The following is a 21,916-nucleotide window of genomic DNA, read 5'->3' as shown; positions in this document are numbered from 1 at the left end:
ACTTAAACACTTACCCTTCATGATCTTGAGCATTGGCATCAGACTTTAGCTAGTGTAAGCTAGGGCAAGTACCTGATCCCATGGGCACTACTTTCTAAACAGTGTACTGAAGAAAATGACAACAGTTCCCAAAATGTCTATTGTCCGAGTAGCAGCTCTAGCACCCATTATTGATGAAAAACAAAGAGCAAATATGTTCACAACTTTCTTTATACACTAGAAGAATGTGGCATGTTTTCATTAAAAGGGTGGGTAAACACTGAACCATGGACAATTGTGGCTATCAAACAACGTGATTCTTTATTGTTCCTTGTTTCCAGAATTAGAGCCATAAAAACATGTTTGTGTTTTTTCAGGCCTGGACTAATCGCCACTGACAGACTGGCGACAGGTGCACTTCAAGTCACTGCAAGGCTGGCGTCAAATTCTTTCATGACTGTCCAATAACAACTTTGACAAAAAAAGATTCTAAGAGTTAATTTCACAATAACTGTTCAGAGAATAAGAAGGCAATTAAAAATAGCAAACAGAATCCCCCTAAATAAGGTATTTGGCACTGAAGGCATACAGAGGACACTTTTTGTGGAAAGCAACAACATGAATTAGGTAAGAGATTCGTTTGTTGGGAAAGCAGGCTTTTCAGCGTATGCCGATCTCTGTTCGTCAAGATTACTTTAGCAGATCCGGAAGCGGACACTCCACCATACTTTCATCCACTTGAAGCTCTGAGGTATAAAGCAAAGACCAACTTGCTCCCTGCTGACTTTCTGCATCTTTCTGAAAAGTTGCCGTGCGCCGGATTTTTGGAAAAATATATTTGTCTTGAGCATTCCACTTCGCCTAACGAGTGAAGGTCGGGATGCATTCACGGATTTCCATCACTTCTTAAAATATCAAAGGTTTGAGCAATGATATGGCTGTTCTAGCTTTTCAGCGGATGCCACTGCTAGACTTCATCAATTAGGTCCATTAGCTCGTACATCTTTAAAGCAAGGCCAGCTTGTCATTGACCTGAATTATTCAGGTTAAACACCTTATTTGCATACAGTTAAGCATAAACACATCACACCTCTGTTACAGAATTCTATTTCAAATTTACAGAAACTACGCAGGTTCAAGGCAAAGCAACAATATGCAGCATTCACTAATTCCCAGGTACTCCAAAGCTTACTCTAGGGGCTTGCACCTGACTGTTTTCCAAATTTGGGATTTTTATTGCGGATTCCTTATGTTATCACAAAACTCAATTTCAATATAAATCATGAATATGAATTGATAAATATAATGATTTGAACTTAAGTATCTCAACCTTTGCCTTCATGAATATCTTCTGTAAAATGCCTCAAAGTTACGAAAGGAAGCTCTATATAACAGCTTAGCCAAAACCAAAGACGACACTGGTCCCCAGGTTGGTCCTTTTTTTCAGTTTGTTGTGGGTGTGAATGTATTACTCACGTGGGAGCTCTGGAAAAATAACATTGTCCGTGTAATTAAACCCAGTACAACGCGGTTGGGCAGAAATCGAGACCTCACCAACAGCATTGCCAAGACAGGTCCCAAATCGTATTGTGTAACTGCCCCATGGAGCACAACATGCACAGTGAGGGATTTCACATTGGTCATCAACCAGGTGCAGACAGTGTTTTTCCTCTAAGGACAAGGCTAGGAGTGAATTGTTCAAAAGGTGTAACTGGTAATGAAACAGGGTCAAAATTGTATAGTTCAAACATCCTGCATCCACGAAGGCACTTGGAATTGGTGTGCAAAATGGTACGTGCTGTGGGAATCAGATAATTTGATAGACATATAACAAGGTGGGATATGTGCGACCTATTTACTGTTTTGTACATGCTATCCAATTCTGGTCCCATGAGTCTAGCTACCATGATTTTAAAATGAGTGCTAATCCACCTGTCATTAAGTCCTAAATATAGCCAATCAGGTTTTTGCATTTACAGTCATGTAAAAAGAATACACAATCATCCTGTAAATCCCCTCCCAAACAAAGCACACACACACATACTGAAAACAATGTGTGGTTTCAGCAGGTGCACACATACATTGTAGCACAGTCATGCCTACAGAGATATCAGACCAATCAGTGTCCCCACAGGAAGAGGCCTGTTACCGCTGACTGAGGTGCGAGACTACATAGATGAAGCCCACTAGTAGTAGGCCCCGCACACCCAACATCATGATGAGGAAGAGAAGGACGATGGACATCACTGGCTCTACCACCTGGTTGCCGAGGTTCCAGCGGGGAAATCCCATAGTGACCAGCTGCTGGTTGATATCCGAAAAAGGGGAGCGCCCATCAGGCCTCGCGCCACCCGCATGCTGCTGCTGTGGGGGAGGAGGGCCGGGGTTCTGGGCAGCATTGAAAAAGCCCTAGGAGTTTAAAAATAAGCATAGTCACCAATATGAATATCATTTTTGTACATAGCCATGCAAATTAAAGAAAAAAGTAAATAGTAATATTTAGTAGTCATTTGAGACTCAGTGAAATACAAAATTAAAAATAGTGGTAGAACGCTCTTGCGAGGATGCAACAACATGCGACGGTGCACAAAAAAGGTGCAGCTGTACTATGGTAAAGCAACACTGATGCCACCAAAAACGCAGAGGTCATTAAGGAGCAAAAAATAAATAACAGCAAGAAGGTCAAGATTGAAACAGGTTTTAAATACAGCTAAATTACATTAGTAGAATAACAGTTCTTCAAACCACAGGACCAGAGCAGGCAAGCAACATAAGTCATCCAAATAGCAAGCAACTGATGCAAGAAGGTTGGTTATTGAGTGCAAATGGGGTATATTCCATACTCTAAGGTTTCTAATGAAAATACACGTTAGGTCCGCATTCTGGACTAAACCTCTGGATATTGGTGAAGCTCTGTTACTATTTTTCGTTTTGCATAACATATATACTAATCTTCACATTATACACATATGTAAAGTGTGATTTTCACATAAAGTCATCCATAATCACTGTAGGTAGGCCTCAGTTTCAACGACTAATGCGAACATGAAAATGTACCATTGGCAGCTGTGTTTTCTATCTCGCTCCCGTTTCAAGAGCTAACCTTCAAAAGCTTGAGTTAATTACATTATAACCCAATTTTTTGGTTTCTGTGAGAATTGTTTATGAATATGTGTTTCACTGAAGCAGAATAATGAAGAGGGCTGTCTACTTGCCCCCTCCCCCACCACCCCACTGAAATACTGTGAATTGTTCACTCCCGATTGGTTTCCTCTCCCTGGGAACCGTGGGTAGGGCTTGCAACTTGTCGAGAATTGCTTTTAATTTGTGAGTGGCTAAGCAAGTTAGATTTAGAAGTCACTTTCCAATCTCTCAAGACTAGTCACTTATCTTTGCTCCTGCTCAGAGATAGATTCCTGATCAATTTCATTCTCATTTATCTGTCTGAATCTTTATCGATTCTGCCTTTTAGAGGCTTTATATGCTGACGACCCCTTCTGCTTGGCTTCTCTCACAAATTTCCTGATTTACTTTCAGCCCAGTATGTTAGGGAATTTACCTTCAGGGGAAACTGAAATTTGCTTGATTTGCATAGGACAACTTTAAATAGTTTGCTTATGTATGTGCTATTTTGAATTGCTTTGAATTATACGGACCCATGTAATTTTCATTGTAAATATTTTATGACACATTACAATTATTTGAGTTTGTATATTTGCTAATCTGCTAATAAACCTTCATGGTGTGCAAATCTAGTACGCTCGATCACCTTTATGGGGTCTAATGTGCTTCACTGCAAAGGATGTATTGTTGAACTGGACTACAAGGTCCTGTTATATGACCATTAGGGTCACTGTCGACATTGCTAAATTAGCATGAGCTTTGTTATGTTATGTTATGTTACACATATTTGTATTGCGCACAGCTGCCCCAGCTAAGGGGCGTCCTGGCGCATGGCAGGAAATGTGCAACACCTCCAGGGAACACAACAGATAAAACCAAGGAAGTTTATTAAAAGAGAAAGGTTTTCAAAGCTTTGCGAAACACTAACAGATCGTCTAATAACCGCAATTCAACTGGGAGGGAATTCCAAAGCTCGGCTGCCCTGACCCGGAAGGATCGGCCACCAACCCGACACAGCCTGTATCGAGGGATCACGGCAAGAGCTTGGCCCGCAGATCTCAAAGAGCGGGTAGGAACATACCAAGACAGAAGATCCGCAAGGATTTGCGGACCCCCTCCCCTCAAGATCTTGAACGCCAGACACAGCACTTTAAACTGGATTCGTGACTTGATAGGCAGCCAGTGCAACGATCTCAGTGTGCCAGAGACGGAGCTCGTTCGAGGTAAACCAACAATGGCTCTCGCCGCGGCGTACTGCACGCGTTGAAGGCGGGTAATCTCAGCCACATTGGTCCCTACCAGGAGAGAGCTTGCATAGTCCAGGCGGGATAACACAGTAGCCTGGACTATCAGCTGCCTGGTACCATGGTCAAAGAACTTCAGAATGGGACGCAACGACCGCAAGATGCCAAAACAGCAGGCCGCGATTTTCTTCGAGTGGCCCACAAAACTGAGAGCAGGGTCCATCCATACTCCCAAGTTCTTTAGTTCAGTGACCGGACAGGGGACCGGCCCCAGTTCAGCAGGCCACCACCTGTCCCCCCACAGATCCGCCCTCGTACCGACGATCATGATCTCTGTTTTCTTCGCGTTGAGCTGGAGACAGTTGTTCTTCATCCAGCTTGCCACCGCCCTAAGTCCACTCTGAAACCTGGGGGCATCCCGGTCCGCATCCCCGCTGATCGTAACCGCTAGCTGAGTGTCGTCAGCATATGAGACCATGGTCATGTCCCATTGCTTGACGACCTCAGCCAGCGGTCTCACGTATAGATTAAACAGCGTGGGACTCAGCGAGGAGCCTTGCGGGACCCCCTGTTTCAGAGGATGGAATTGGGACTGGAACGGTGGCAGGGCAACGCTAAAGAAACGATCGTCCAGGAAGGAGCGAAACCACTGGAGGGCAGTGCCACCCAGCCCAATCTCCTCCAGGCGATGCAACAGGATGGGATGGGAAACAGTGTCAAACGCGGCGCTCAGGTCTAATAAAACGAGCGCCGCTGTCTGTCCCGCATCCATCACTGTGCGAAGATGTTCCGCCATGGAGAGAAGGGCGGTCTCCGTGCTGTGACCAGCACGGAAGCCGTTCTGGGTGGGGTCCAAGATGTTAGCCTGGATAAGGTGGGCCGAAAGAACTTTGTTGACATGGGCCTCCAACACTTTGGTAGGCCAAGGGAGCAGAGAGATAGGCCGATAATTTTCAGGCTTATCTGGGTCCAATGAGGGTTTCTTTAAGATGGGAGAGACCACCGCCCGCTTCCAGCTAAGGGGAACCGTGCCAGACTCCAGCGAGATGTTGATCAAGGAGTGTACAACGGTCCGTCCCACGAACGACTGATCTCTAAAAAGAGTCGAACTAAGCGGGTCAGCGGGGGACCCAGATTTGACCTGCTTCGCCAAGATGTCAAACCCTTCAGATGTCAACGGGGGCAGTGCGTGCAAAACGATATCTCCATAGGTGTTGGTCGGAGACTCCACTGGAGGCCCTGTAGATGGAAAGGTCTTATAGATGTTTTGGACCTTATCCTGAAAGAACACAGCAAGGGCCTCACAGTGAGCGGTGGAGCCAGTCGTCGGAGCACCGGGTCGTTTAGCTAAGAGATCCTTCATCAGTTTAAAGATGGTTTTAGAGGGGTTGGAGCTGTTGCCAACTTCGGCAGTATAGTAAATTGCCCGAGCTCGGCAAACAGCCCGGTGGTAAGATTTGACGGAGGCGAGATAAATAGCTTTTTTCCCCATATCGTACGCCTTCCGCCAAGCCCTCTCTGCTCGCCTACAGTTGCCCTTGAGTGCACGTAAGGCGCCGTCGTACCACGGACTAGAGTCCCTAGAACTGATCTTACAGGCGGTAAAAGGAATAAGGGCGTCAAGCGCCTTGGAGATCCAAGCGCAGAACCCATCGTAACCTGTATCAACAGTTACAAAAGGATCTAATGGCTCTGCAGCGAGGACACGATGAAAGTCCTCCAGCCGTAATTTACTCCAATGCCGCCTTACGACCAGTTTTGCAGGGGGGATAATAATCCTTCCCGGCAAGGGGGTACTGATGGCAACCAAAGAGTGGTCTGTCCAGCCAAGGGGTGAGACGGCAGTGACAGAAGCATCTGCCAAGTTGGTAAAGAAAGGATCTAACGTATGGCCACCGGTGTGAGTGGACTGTTGAACCAATTGCGCCAGCTGAAGGGCCTCCAAATCCGCAAGAATGCCACTGACCGAAGGGATGTTAGGTTTATCGAAGTGCAGGTTAAGGTCCCCCAAGATAGAAAAATTGGGACAGCCTACCACCAAGGAGCTAACCACATCAGGGAAGGCAGCTCTAAACGCCACTTCGCTCCCTGGGGGACGATAAACCACCATCCCCGAGAGTGAGAAATGTGGGGTGACAAGAATCTTGAACACCGCACTTTCACACCCCGCGATGGTCAGGGCCGACCAGCTGCAGGTGAAGCTGGATCGAATAGCAAGAGCAATACCCCCTCCTCTAGTAGATCGATTAAGGGTAAAGACCGTAAAGTCAGAGGGGAATGCCAGATTGATAATGGCCGCATCGTCATCCTTCAGCCACGTCTCAGTGATGGCCACGATGTCCGGGGCTTCTTCCTGTAACAGGTCATACACGGCCTGATAATGAAGCACCAGAGACCTGGCATTGAGACTGAAGATGCGGAGGGCATGCTCAGGATGGTTGCTACGTAGATCCGCCACCGGGTGAGTGAATAAAGTGGAGGTGGGACGATCCAAAGTCGACCGACAGCCGGCACAAAGGTGGGGGCCAGCTAAAGGATGTATAGGGGGAAGACTGCAACTTACAGTCCGTCGTCCCAGGTCCCGCAAAATTTCACTGGAATACACCAACATAGCTGAGAAAGGCAGACCACACACCGCACTAACGGAGCCTAGCCAGAGTCCTGCGCGTCCTTAGCGCGGACGGGCGCAGACGGGCGCAGACGGGCAGGACTCAGGCACGACTCCGGCTAAGCGACGGCGTTCCACTGCGCGTTCCCGCTGCGCGGAGAGGACGACTTTAAATAGGTGTCCCCTGGACCCGAGCGAGCGTCAGTACGCTCCAAGATGGCGCTCGCCAAAAGCGCCAAAGCCCCAATCCAAGATGGCGCCCGATGCAGATGAGCTGAACCACCCTCGGAGCCCGGACCCGCCAAAGCGGCGGTGCGTTTATCCTTTTAAGTGCGGTAAGAGGGTTTGCTGCCATGATGCTGCTTTTGCGCACGTTACTATATGACTTTATTTTTGCAAGACTCTGTTTATGCCTTTTACATGAGAACTGTCTACTTTTCACGTTCTCTGCTAAGTTCCTGGAGTTTAACCCGAACACAATGTGTAAGGTCAATAAACAATGCCCCTTGTTATTCTATTGTGGAAGTCCCTAGCACCTAGGCAAAACATGCCAAACACAGCTGCGCTGCTGGAGACATGTACTTTGATATTACCGGGATGCATGTTGTTTTACCACACAATTGGAGAGCGCCCTTTCCATGGAGAAGAGCTATGCTGTTCCTATGTTTGAAACCTTACATCGAGGCTTTAAGGTATGGGGTCTGCTGACAAAGCCCAGAGATCTTTTATATAAGAAACTTCTTCCAGTCAAGGGTAGGGTGGTTAGGCCATATAGTCCCTTTTCCACTGTCAATATATAATGACATCCCCCTTCGTACTCTATGGAATTGTAACAATGCTAATTGTTCTGAGTTTATGCATTTTGTTGCTAGTAGTGGCCCGTATACTGTATTATAGAGCACAATAGTTAAAATAAACCTTTTGAACTATTACAGTGACTCTGCCAATTCTTACTGTGGATAAGTACGAGTGAGCGAGCAAAAGGCTAGATCTTGTTACCGCAATTCTTGGGAGAGTCGGGAGTGTTTTGTTCTGGGTTGTCTAATCATTTGTAGCTTTGTGATTTTGGAGGAGAACAAATTAGACACTATAGATAGTTGGTTTGGGGATTTTGGGTACTAAGGTGGTAGCTTGGTACAGCCCTATACACTGAGCTCTTGTTTTCCTGCGCATAGTTCTATATAGGTGCAGAATCCCCGCAAAAGTCCATACGATCGAGTGCAGCTTGTACTTGAGTTTGCACCAATGATTTGCTCAGGACAAATCCCATCCCCACTGTAACATCAGTGAGATGCCGACTGGTCTGAACCACTGAATACAATGGTGAACATCTGGTCAGGTGCACCTTACAGAGAGAATCACTGAATACCAGTGAGGTGTACACTATCGGTTAAACCACTGGACAGAAGTGTGGTGTACAGTATAGGCTTAACCCCTGGACATCAGACTACGGATCAAATTAAAACCATGATTAGGTGGTCATGATGGAGACCGTCAATGGACGTCAGTCTAACAGAGAATGCTCACCATTGATTTAAACACTGCAAAGCCAACCAGGTGCACAATATGGCCTCAATCACTGGATGCAATGGCCAATATTACAACTACTGGCTACAAAGTTGGAATTATAAGGACAGCAACTAACAAAGAGGATCTGAATATACTGGACTGTTATACTCTTAGATCTATAAGTGCTTGGCTGGCACAGAAGAGCAATATGATTAAGTCCTATGAAGAATCCACTGGTAGGAATGTGGGAGTGTATGGTCAGCCAAAGTCCAGATCTATGCACCACATAAATGAGCGTACATCCAATTACTCGAGAGGATACTCAAAAAGGTGCCCAAAACAGTTGCTTGTGAAAACACGCCTGACATGGTCTACTTTTGCTTCAACAAACTTATAGATCGGGTATTTGATTGAGATATTAGTTGATGTAACAGTGAAAAATGGAAAAGAATGGCATAGAATGGGACTGCACTAATGCTTTTCACTATACACTTTGAAAGCAAGTACTAAGCTTTCTGACAAGAATCATCTTTAAGTCATGCGCACAGTCCATCATCGATTTAACAAAGATATAATTTAGCCCCTAGTTAGGAAAACATTGTTGACTCAGGTTAGCGAGCTCTATCCAATTAGCAGCATGTAAAGACAGCGGGAACAGTATGCGCTAACAATACGGTGGTCTTATGTCCACTAAGGAGTCAATCTGCATTCCCGGCAGAATTCCCAGGTATTAACCAGAATAAAATCCACAAGTTAAATCCATGGCTTAGAAACTCCAGCAACAAAACTAACATGCTCTAGATGCTGGAGTTATATAGTCTTTTAGGCTTTTGTTAATGATGAACTGTATGTTTGATATTCCTCTCAGGACACTTGTAACAGCACTATTATGTTTTATTCTGCTTGCGGACTTACGTGTAACTAAAGTGACACTGTTCTTAGGAGTTTTAATTGTAGTCAAAAGGTTGTTTTAATGCCAATTGTATTGCATATACATAAATTGTGCTTTTATGGCTCTTTTTCTTCAAGCCGAATAAAGACTGGCGATTAATGGAACATGATGTGAGCCAAAATCTCGACTTCTGCTCCTCCCACATTCATATTCAGTCCACAAAACGGAAACTGTAATGTAATTTGTAGCCATCTGCCAGGAATTTCACTATCACATAAAAGTCTAAAGTCCGACAGCCAATCATTGTTTAAAGAATAGGCCCTAATGATCAACTTCCTTCCCTTCGGTAATGCCTTATCTGGGAGGGGGTCTGTCTAGCCGAAGATTCCTTACCTTAAAATATTACCCAGGCGCCAGATTGGTTACCAACATTTTTTAGCAATCCCTGTGTGTGCTGGAAGGTTGCGTTGTTTGGCTCTGCATTGCATGGTTAGGGTCATCCGTGCCGGAAGTGTCGTTCCCTGTACCCACACAGAACACTTACCTCAGTTCTGGACTGTTTTTCTGACCACAAGCACATAGCCAAGATGAGAAGGCATGACTAGGGAGCCTAAAGTAAGGTCCTGAATTATCTCTATATATGATAACACAGTTTGCAGAGTGGGGAGAATCAGAGGGTCAGTAAGCAATCTGCAGCTAGATAGAGTGCCTACCAGAAAAGGCATTACTGAAGTGGGGACAGTCAGGACAAAATAGAGACAGAGGCTGAGGGATCTGTCAGGCGTCTCTTTTTATTAGTAGGAAGCGCCACTGTCTTCGCTGTCCTCACAGGGTTTTATACACAAAACTGGCAACTCAAATCAGTCAGAAAAAAGGAAAGGGGCAAGGGCAGGTAACTGTAATATCCACAGTCTCTATGGGTTGTCCTCTGCCTGGTCTTCTCTTTCCTGGGGTACTGCACAAGCTTGCTCTCTTGCCAGGTCCCAAAGGCCAGCCAGGGTTTTCCCTCAAAATAAGAAAAAAAATGTAACATTGTAAGGATGATGAGATAAGACTTCCAGGTTTACCTTCACTTAGGCAGCCCCTGCTCTGTGCTCTTATCGAAAAGTGAGTGGGTGTGTCTCTTACTCTCCCCACCACCTCCATATAGAGAAGTAATGCAGAAATTACACTTGCCTGAGGTCACAGCCCTCCAGGGTCGTGGCAGAGGGGGTCACAGCATCCGCATTCCCCTCAGGACAGCTGGACTGGATGGCAGTGCCTCTGGGCGGTCTCTCCCCGATCTCCTTGATGTTGAGTGTGGCTTCTAGTTCAGGTCGTTCCTTTCCAACGCTGCTACCGCCAGGCGATTCCTTCGCAGGATCCTTATATGCGTTGTTCTCTGATGTGCCCTCCACTGAATTAGTCTCTCCTCCTTCGTGTTCCGCGTCTTCCTCACTCCCAGAGTGTTTCTATAAATGAGGCGGTCACGTCCTCCCACGCGCTGCTGGACTGACACCCTTGCCATCATCCAGGTACCTCATGGCGGCCCTCTTGAAAATCCTGCTCCGGCAGGATGCTGGATTACATGAAGTTAAGTAATTTGTTCATCTGCTAGAGAGTACTAGCTGCAGACATATAGATATGTGTTTTGTATTTTGGGCATGTGGAGTTTTTAACTATTACCAAGGGGTGTAACACTTTACGATTTGTTAGTAATGAGTGATTGTGTAGTTTACTTGCATTAGGGGTAACAGAGACAGCGATACAAAATAATTTGTCATGTTTCAGGACACTTGTTTTGTACATTGTTCGAGTGGAACATGTTTATTTAACTGCGCATCGGTGATCTATGCTTATGATATGATGGCGTATACTATACTTATAACGATATAATGCTATAGGTTTGTGTTACTTTAATTTAGTTGGAAATGCTTTTACCTGACATCATCTGCATTTGTTTTACTATATTTCAAGAGGAACATTTCTTGGATAAATATTCAATTTATGGTGCCTTTGCCTAATTTTTACAGATAATTAGTCCTTCATGCACCGTATCTACATAAACACATTCTGCATTCTGCTTCAGAACTTTGATTTGGTAAGATTTGTGATCCTCGGAGATAAAGAATTGTGTAAATATGAAACACAATTTGTGAGTTAGAAAATAAGCTTTGCTTTTGTTTCAGATTAAAATTGTAATGCATGCGTTATCACAGATACTAGCTGTCAATGTAGAAACAAGGTTATAATTTTGGGTAAGTGATAAAGATAGGATAGTACTCTACCTAATGGTTTTGTCTTTTCTCTCAGCTCGACTAGCACTCGCACTTTAATCTTTGGACTTTGGTTTTGAGAGATTTCTTCAATTCACATGGGTGTTTTGTTTGCAGCCATTGGGTTGCAGTTACTAAATAAAGGGTCATACGGTTGGATTATAAAAATCAAATCAGGTGTTTGTTAAGCACAACTACTCCACCCGTAAGGGTCTCAAGGCGCTGGGGGGTGAGGTTCACAGGTTCCAGTCCATCAAGGAGGAAGTCTGTCGAAGAGCCAGGTTTTGAGGTTTCTTGCAAAGATGGGGAGCGATGTTCTCTGTCTGAGGTGGAGCGGAAGGTCGTTCCAGGCTCTGGCCGCATGGAAGGAGAAGGAGTAGCCTCCCAATCTGGTCTTTCTGGTGCAGGGGACTATGGCGTAGGAGAGCAGGGCTGATTGTAAAGTCCTTTGGGGTGCATGAAATATGAGTCGGCTGTTCAAGAATGCTGGTCCGGTGTCGTGAAGGGCCTTGTGAGCGTGGGTTAGCATCTTGAAGGTGACTCTAGTTTCGATGGGGGGGGGGGGGGCAGTGGAGTGTGCGCAGGTGCTGGGAGATGTGGCAGTGTCTTGGCAGGTTGAGGACCAGTCTTGCAGCGGCGTTTTGGATGTTCTGTAGCTTGCGGGTGAGTTTTTTGTTTATTCCGGCAGAGTGTGTTGCCGTAGTCGAGCCTGCTGGTGACCAGGGCGTAAGTGACAGACAGTCTTTTTGTGTTCGAGGGGGATTCATTTGAAGGTCTTACATAGGAGGCGGAGGGTGTGGAAGCATGAGGACGAGACGTGAGCTGATCTGGCGGTCCATTTTGAGCTCTGAGTCCAGGATGATTCCCAGGTTGCGTACGTGGTCAGTGGGGGTGGGCAGGCTTCCGAGGGCGGGGGCTGCCAGGTGTAGGTCCAGGCATCTGGGTTTGGGCCCATGATGAGTACTTCCGTTTTGTTGGTGTTTAGTTGTAGACACCAGTTTTTAATCCATTTGGCGACAGCTTCCATGCCTTCTCGAAAGTTGCATCTGGCAGTGTTGGGTTCGTTGGATAGGGAGAGAATGATTTGGGTGTCATCTGCATATAAAGATTATAAAGATTCTTCCACCCTTTTGGTTATGTACAATGCAATTTTTAACTCTTTTTCTTTTGACTATGTTCTCTTGCCTGAGGTTGCATTGTTTTTCATCTATTTCGATCCTTCGGTATATGGGATTACGCCAAGAAATCTAGCACCAGACATTTGGAGACAGATTTTCACAGAATAGTGGGATTATGAGTTCATGAGTAGTTTTAATTTGTTTGTAGCCCTGACAAAGTCGGTGGTGGTTTTACTGTATCAGCAAAACACGTGTTGGCTACAAGAGTTGTCAACAACTGCTGGATGCATGTGTAGACAGGAAATAAGGAACTACTGGTTATGCGTGACTTTTTGACCATTAAATAATTTTACTTCTTGCTCAGTAGACTTTATTGACAATTCTATGACTGGGCAGCTCTCCTGCTGATCATCAATGATTGATCCTTCGCGGACCACAGTGAACCAGCTAAGATGACAGACAGGCAGGTGCTGGACCCCCATTTCTTTACACAGTGGCTCTACAGAGCATGGAAAACAACCACCTTCCCGGAGACTACAGCTTTGGTAGTTCTAACTTGGAGACATGCAACAAGAAAGATGGGAAGGCCGACTAACACTCGACACTGCTGTAGGACTGAAAGGCATTGGTGGAGTTACATAGGGTGTCAGGTTACCAGCAATGGGACATGATTGGTATTTCCAAGGTGGGGGATCTGTAAGGAGACATAGGGTGGTTGACATTTGCAGACTTGTGTCCACTTAAATGCCAAGGGAACAATTCCTGCTGTGTTTGCAGATTAGGTCTATCCTACTCCGACAGATCATCCACGCTCAGGACTTCAAGAACGATAGCCTACAGGAATATCGGGTGCTGTGTGCCTCAATTCATAGATCCGCTATATCCCAGTCATGCTCTACAATCCTTGTCCATAGTCAGGCCTCGCTGCAAAAGCTACAGGAGAAATGGGAAGGTGACCTGGGTAGTGTGAAGGATGATGAGTGGGGGTGGCCTGTCCAGAAAGGTTGCCATCTGGGTGGGGTTTCAGCTAATACAGCTGAAACTGCTGCTCCGGGCATATTTCACACTCACAAGACTCCACATTAAGGATGTGAGTGACTTGGATCGATCCCTTCTTGGAGGGGAGCTGACCCGGAAGCTGAAGGGAGTCTCTAGGGGGCAGGGGTAACTTAGAGACCTGGTCATACATAGACCCGCAGGCAGAACCATAGCATCTACGGAACTGAATTCCATACAATCACTGTTACAAACTGTCACTCTAAGCACCCTACATTTGTCTACGCCACAGCAACCCGGATTTGGTTGATCTAGGTTATTTCTACGTGTTGATTGCTTGTGATAATTGCAAAATAAAAAGGTATATATTTTTTTAAAAGTATAGGGAGGGTTAGCAAAAAGTCTGCAATTCGCTAACCCCCCTGGTAGATGTTTTCACCACAAGGAAGAAAGTTTTGAGAGGAGCGGTGCATCGGCTCAAAAGAAAAACACATGAGGAAAATGAGACCTAAATTCAAGTCACATTATAGTATAATGAAGGGCATGGGAAGAAACATATGCTGCAAACATTTCAGAACTCTAGTCACAACAGGTAGCTTAAACAGGGAAGGCTGGTCTGGAAACCACTGAAAGGCAGACATTGAGGACAGAGACAAGAGAATTTCAGACAAGGGTGCAGACAGAGGATCAATCAATTTAGATGCACACCAACCCACAAACTGTCCCATCAGTAGGCGTAAATCATTTTAGTGGAGGAAAACCTGGTTACTAGAATGACATTACACACTTCAGGAGGGAGATGGAACACCAACAACTGTCGGCGTTTAAACTCACTGCATGAAGGTGCAAAGTGGCCAGGTTTGAGTGCAGTACCTTTTCCTATTGCTGCGACAGAAGATCCTCCCAAATAGGCAGCCCAACTGGAGGACAGCTGCTCATGCTCAGGAGTTTGGGCTACCATACTCTCTGTGCCCAGTCCGGAGCCATAAGCATTACTTGGGCCCGGTAGTTCTTGATCTTCTTGAGATCTCCGAACAGAGTGGTATTGGCAGGAAGGTGTATAGGAGGCCTGAGTTCCACTTGAGGCGAAATGTGTCTCTGAACGAGAGTTGCCTTGAAAACTTCATTGTGCGTTTTTGGCGGTGGCGAACATATCTAACCAAGGCTCTCCCCAATATCAGAAGAGACTTTACACGATCTCCGGATGGAGACGCTATTCGTGAATTGCTAGGCATCAATGGCTGAGTATGTCAGTTCTGTGGTTCAGAGAGCCCGTCAGATGTTGAACCACTAGGAATATGCCCTGACGTTCAAGCCATGCGCAGAGCCTCCTGACACAGGGTCCATGACCCCATCCGGCCCAGTTTGTTGCAATACCACAAGGTGATGGTGTTTTGCCCTCGACTAACTGAAAAAGCATTCCCTTGCTGGAAGGAAAAAAGGCTTTTAATGCTAGTCGGATATCTAGAAGTTCCAACATCTTGATATAGAGCAGAGACTTAGCCAGAGGCCATAGGCCCCTGATATCCACCTCTCCCAGGTTGCCGCCCCAAAACAGACATAACGCATCTGTCACTACTGTGAGCTCTGGGTGGGGAGGAGAGAGCGAGAGATCTGCCTTCACCTAATTGTGGTACGTGAGCTACCACTGTAGGTCTTTTGAAGTTCCTTCCAATATCTGGCCCAGGTCAGAGAGATTTTCCTGATGCCGGGGCCACTGGGGCTTCAAGTCACACTGCAGAATCCGCATATGCCAACGGGCATGTTTCACCAACAGGATGCAGGAGGCAATGAGACCCAGCAGCCTCAGAATCAGTCAGACCAAAATCCAGGCTAGAGGCCTAAACATCAGTTTCATAGCCCAAATATCCCAGACTCACTGTTCAGGCAGATAAGCTGGAAACTGCACTGTATACTGAAAGAGAGTGTGAGTCAGGTGTAACTTCAGCATGTTGATCGTGAACCCCAGCAAGTTCAAGAGGTCCGCCGTAGTCTGGAGATGGGAGACGACTGCCTGGGGTGAGCTGGCCTTCAACAGTCAATCGTTGAGGTAGGGGAAGATTTGAGCCCTTAACCACTGCTGCGACCACCACCATCATCTCCATGAACACCCAAGGGGCACTGGTAAGGTCAAAAGGGAGCAAATGGCACTGGTGATGCCTGTGACCCATTGTGAACCACAGGTTAACACCTGTGCGAAAACAGGATGGGAATGTGGAAATAGGCGTCCTGCATGTCCAACGCTGCAATCCAGTCTCCAGGGACGAGCCAGGGTGAGTATCTTGAATTTTTCCTTTTTCAAGATGTAATTGAAAGGGTGCTGATCTAAGCCAGGACAGAGGACTCTATCCTTCTTTGGCACCAGAACGTAGCAGGAATAGCAACTACAACTTACTTCTGATGCTGGCACCCACTCGATGGCTCCTTTGGCTAGAAGGGCCAGAACTTCCTGCAGCAAGAGCACAAGGTGGTCCTCTGCCAGCCAATTGGGGATGGAGGAAGTGTCATCGGAGACTGTTGGAAGGTGAGGGCATAACCACGTTGGACATTCTTGACCACCCACTTGTCTATAGTGGTCTTCGGACATTGAGGCACATGGAGTTGTATATGCCAACCAGATGCCCATGCTGGATCAAGGTCATTTGAAAGAGTCGTTGACTGTGCAGATGCCACAGGGCAGACTTCTGGCTTTGGGTCTACCGAGGCTTGTGGGAGCTGCATCTGTGGCCACAAAAGGACTGTCCCTGTGGAGGCTAGGGGTAAATGGATGGGGCTGACTATCCCTACCGTAATAGCGGATGCAGCTGTTGCTGGGCCAGAGAGCCCTAACGACCTAGCAGCTGCCCTACTGTCCTTCAATCTCTCCAAAACCGAATCGGACTTGTCACCAAAGAGGTGAGTCCCACCGAAGGGCGTGCCCATAAAGGATGACTGGACAAACCCGGAACAGGCGCTATTCCAAACCCGGAACAGGCGCTATTCCTCAACCAGGTGTGACGTTGGAGAGCTACTGGAAGAGCAATGGCTCTACCCAATTAGGCTGTGTGTACAACTCACAGCTTATAGTGATCTTCGCTGCATATCGCCCATCAGCAATAGCTTGGGAGATTTATGGTCTCTTGCGCAACCGTATCCCACACAGCATAGGAATAATAGGCCAATAAGCATGCAGTGTTTACAGACTGCAGTGCAAGGAAGGCGGAAGAGAAATTCTTCTTTGAAGGAATCAAGGCTCTTGGATTCCATATCCAGTGGTGTGGTAGGGAACGCGCCAGGTTTGATCTGGGAAGTTTAGACCTGGATCACCAAGTTCCCATGGGTGGGTTGAGGAAGAGGAAGGCTGGGTCTTCAGGAGTGGGGCGATGTCAGTGAGCAATGGTCTTGTGCACAGGAATGCCTGTAAAGGGCTTGACTGAGGCACAGAGGAGCACATCAGTGCTGGTTTCATCAAAGGGGAATAAGAGCTCTGAAGAAGATACGCTGGGCTGAAGCAAATCTATTAAGACATTTGTCTTGACCAGAACCGTGGGCACTGTAAGGTCAAAGACCTGAGCAGGGCTTTTGCACCACAATTGCGAAAATAATCCCGTCCTCTGTAGCCACTGTGGAAGGAGAGAGAGGTTCAGTGTCTGGTGAGGTGTCCAGACCACTAGCATCAGCCAGTCCTTGTACCAGCTGTCAACGGCCATGGACTCTGCAGGGGAGGGAGTGGGTCAGTGTAGGTAGGGGGATCCTCAGATCCCCTCCAAATATGTTCCTCAGCTGGCCCTTTAGGAAAATAAGGCTTCATCTCCAATTCAGGCTGTGTGGGCCTGACCAGCGGCAGAAGCGATGTTGTGCGATGCCGGTCTGGCTCCATAACATATCAAAGTCAGGAATCACAATGGGTTTGGAGCTGCCGATGTGTATCTGCGGTGCCGTAGAATGGCGCCACTTTAATGGTCCCCGGAGAAGGTAATGAGGCTGCATCAAGTGGGAGGCCCTCACCAACATTGGTGGATGACAGGCTCAACAAGGTTTGAACCAGGTGAATTTCTTCAGAGACATTCCGAATAAATTAGAAAACGGCACACTAGTCATCAAAACATATGGTTAAGGAATCCAGTCAAATAGTGACTGATGGGTTACCATCCTGATCCCCTCAGCGACGGTCGCTCCTCTCTGCTCCCAGCGCTCGTGGTGTGGTATTGTAGCGCTTTACTTCCGATTGTGCTGATCTTGCTGTGTGCCTGCTCGTAATTTCCTAGCAATACTCCCAGCGCCTGATCGCCCCGCATATTAACATATTCGCGCTATATTTAATAAGTGCGCTTTGAAACGATCTGCATTGCTTTTAACTGTGATTTTAACTGTATCTTCAACTCGCGCCTGACTCTGCCGGTGCCACTAGCATTTCCGTCGCTTTTGTAACTTTGTGTGCCCCGATCCTCTTTCGCGTTTGGCTTGCAGCCATTTTGTTTGCTTGTTTGTTGTTGTGCCTCCCTGCCCGGCCCCCCACCACGCTCCCGCCTCCCAGCTGACCCTCCCTCCCACAGAGTGTTGTGGCTCCGCTCTCCATCTGAAACGCTGTGACCATCCTGATCCCCTCAGCGACGGTCGCTCCTCTCTGCTCCCAGCGCTCGTGGTGTGGTATTGTAGCGCTTTACTTCCGATTGTGCTGATCTTGCTGTGTGCCTGCTCGTAATTTCCTAGCAATACTCCCAGCGCCTGATCGCCCCGCATATTAGCATATTCGCGCTATATTTAATAAGTGCGCTTTGAAACGATCTGCATTGCTTTTAACTGTGATTTTAACTGTATCTTCAACTCGCGCCTGACTCTGCCGGTGCCACTAGCATTTCCGTCGCTTTTGTAACTTTGTGTGCCCCGATCCTCTTTCGCGTTTGGCTTGCAGCCATTTTGTTTGCTTGTTTGTTGTTGTGCCTCCCTGCCCGGCCCCCCACCACGCTTCCGCCTCCCAGCTGACCCTCCCTCGCCCCTCCCCCTTCGTCATATGACAGATGCTTCTGCGCGCAGCGTTAACGCGCAGCGATCGCGACCCATGCGCGCCAAAGGTAAGCCCGTCTACGCCCGTCCGCGCCTGGACTGCGCCCAGCGCCAGACCCCCTGGCCCCCGCAAACCGCACTCCTCCCGCATAACGTATGACACCGCCACCCTCCTAGCCCTTAACCCCGGACGCACACCTCAATGCTACGAAGCTTCCCCCGGGACGTACACACGGTCCTTTCGCCTGCCACTCCTGCAAATTTACCAGCATCAAGACCCATACCACTTCCACTAACCCTAAACACAGCTCCGACCCAAACCACCTGAAGTGCATCCTGCTGAACACCCGCTCGGTCCACAGACACGCCACCGAACTCTGGGATCTACTCGACACTACATCACCGGACGTCGCCTTCCTCACTGAAACATGGATGAACGCATCATCTACACCCGACATCGCCATAGCCATCCCAGACAATTACAAGATCATCCGAAAAGACCGCTCCGTCCAAACAGGAGGAGGCATCGCCATCGTCCATAAGAACACCATCAAAATCACAACCAGCTCCGACGATAACCTTACAACCGCCGAACACCTCCACTTCCAGGTCCACACCGACCCTAGGACCACACTCAGAGGCACCCTCATCTACAGGCCTCCAGGAACCCGTAAACAATTCAACGAAAACATCACTGACTTCATCAGTCCACATGCCCTCGCATCCGAGAACTACATTCTACTAGGAGACCTCAACTTCCACCTGGAAAAGAAAAACGACGGCAACACCACCACCCTTCTTGACAACCTGGCCAATCTCGGTCTCAAACAACTTGTTGACACCCCCACCCATGTAGCCGGACATACGCTCGACCCAATCTTCACCTCCAGCAAACACATCTCCTTCGATCGTACCACAGCTCTCCATTGGACTGACCACAGTTGTGTTCACTTTAACTACAAAACCACCTCGACCCACAACCCCCCACAACCTATCCCCCTAAGAAAATGGAACAAAATCACCACTGACCAACTCCTCACATCACTCAACCAAAACCCACCCGCCCTCTTATCGGACCCAAACCAAGCTGCCATCAAATTCAAACAATGGATCACCCACAGCGCTGACGAATTAGCACCCTTGAAAAACCATCACACCAAACAAGACAGCAAAAAGGCCCCCTGGTTCAACGATGACCTTAAGAAATCCAAAAAGCTATGCCGTACTCTCGAGAAAACATGGAGAAAAAACCCAACCACCGACAACATGACCACTTTCAAAGCAGCCACCCGTAAACACCACCAGCTGATTCGATCCACCAAGACATCAGCATTCAAGAATCGACTCGACAACAACGCCCATAACAGCAAGGAACTATTCAACATCGTCAAAGAATTCACCAACCCCACTGCAGCCTCAAACGACATCACTCCCTCCCAAGACCTCTGCGATTCGTTATCCTCCTTCTTCTACAACAAAATCGCCGACATACAAACAGCTTCGAAAACAGTTCCAACGAACAATCCTCTCCACCCCCCGCAGAACCTAAACCGCCCTCTAACAACCTCAGCGCCTGGAACTCAATCACCACTGAAGACACCATCCACCTAATGAATTCCATCCAATCTGGCTCGCCAACCGACCCATTTCCCCACCACATCTTCAACAAAGCAGACTCCATCATCGCACCCCATCTCCGTGATGTCATCAACTCCTCCTTCATCTCTGCTACCTTCCCAGAAAGCTGGAAACATGCCGAAGTCAGCGCCCTCCTGAAGAAACCCACAGCAGACCCCTCTGAACTTAAAAACTACCGCCCCATCTCCCTCCTCCCATTCCCGGCCAAAGTCATTGAGAAAGCCGTCAATAGCAAACTCGCCGCCTTCCTCGAATCCAAACACTCCCTCGATCCCTCACAGTCCGGCTTCCGAGCCAAACACAGCACCGAAACCGCCCTCATCGCAGCAACAGACGACATCCGAACACTACTGGACAACGGAGAAACAGTGGCCCTCATTCTACTCGACCTCTCCGCCGCCTTCGACACTGTCTGTCACAGCACCCTCATACAACGCCTCAGCAACATCGGCATAAAAGGAAAAGCCTTAGACTGGATCATCTCGTTCCTAGTTGGGAGAACTCAGAGAGTCCGACTTCCCCCATTCAAATCTGATTCCACCGAAGTCATCTGCGGTGTACCACAAGGTTCATCACTCAGTCCCACCCTCTTCAACGTTTACATGAGTCCACTCGCTTCCATCGCGCGTCAACACAACCTTAACATCATTTCCTACGCTGACGACACCCAGCTGATCCTTTCCCTCACCAAAGACCCCAACACCGCCAAAACCAATCTTCACGAAGGCATGAAAGAAGTAGCCGTATGGATGAAAAACAGCCGCCTTAAACTTAACTCAGACAAAACGGAAGTGCTCATCCTAGGATCTTCCCCCTCTGCCTGGGACGACTCATGGTGGCCCACGGACCTGGGCTCAGCACCCATACCCACAGACCACGCACGTAACCTTGGCTTCATCCTAGACTCCTCACTCTCGATGACCAAACAAGTCAACGCCGTCTCATCCTCCTGCTTCAACGTACTTCGTATGCTCAAAAAAATCTTCCACTGGATCCCCGCCGAAACTAGAAAGACTGTCACCCACGCTCTGGTTACGAGTCGACTAGACTACGGAAACACCCTCTACGCCAGAATTACAGCCAAATTACAGAAAAAACTCCAACGCATCCAAAACGCATCAGCGCGACTCATTCTGGACATCTCCCGCCAAGATCACATTACCGACCACCTGAAAGACCTCCACTGGCTTCCCGTCAACAAGAGAATAACTTTCCGTCTCCTCACCCACGCACACAAGGCCCTCTACAAACTAGGGCCCGAATGCCTCAACACTCGACTATCCTTCTACACACCCACCCGCCAACTAAGATCCTCCAATCAAGGCCTCGCCGCAGTCCCACGTATCCAAAGATCCACCATGGGAGGTAGATCCTTCTCCTACTTGGCGGCCAAGACTTGGAACTCACTCCCCACTCACCTCCGCCTTACACAGAACCACATCTCCTTCAGAAAAGAACTTAAAATCTGGCTATTCGATAAATAATGAACCCCTCCCCAAGCGCCTTGAGACCCTCTGGGTGAGTAGTGCGCTATATAAATTCTTGAACTTGAACTTGGATCCACGCAG

General features: G+C 47.6%; 1 protein-coding gene across 1 annotated transcript in view; it reads right to left on the bottom strand.

Moving 5' to 3' along the window:
- Nucleotides 1–277: 277 nt before the first annotated feature.
- FAM241B (family with sequence similarity 241 member B) overlaps nt 278–21,916 on the bottom strand; it is a 123,096-nt gene continuing 101,457 nt past the window's right edge. The window contains exon 3 of the mRNA XM_078643240.1: nt 278–2,388. Coding sequence (XP_078499366.1) covers nt 2,125–2,388 — 264 coding nt within the window. The 3' untranslated portion in view covers nt 278–2,124. The remainder of the gene's footprint in view (nt 2,389–21,916) is intronic.

This window comes from Lissotriton helveticus, chromosome 5_1 (assembly GCF_964261635.1).
Source record: "Lissotriton helveticus chromosome 5_1, aLisHel1.1, whole genome shotgun sequence".
NCBI classification, from domain to species: Eukaryota; Metazoa; Chordata; class Amphibia; order Caudata; family Salamandridae; genus Lissotriton; species Lissotriton helveticus.
Note: the sequence above shows the minus strand (reverse complement) of the source record. Positions and strands in the feature narration are given on the sequence as shown.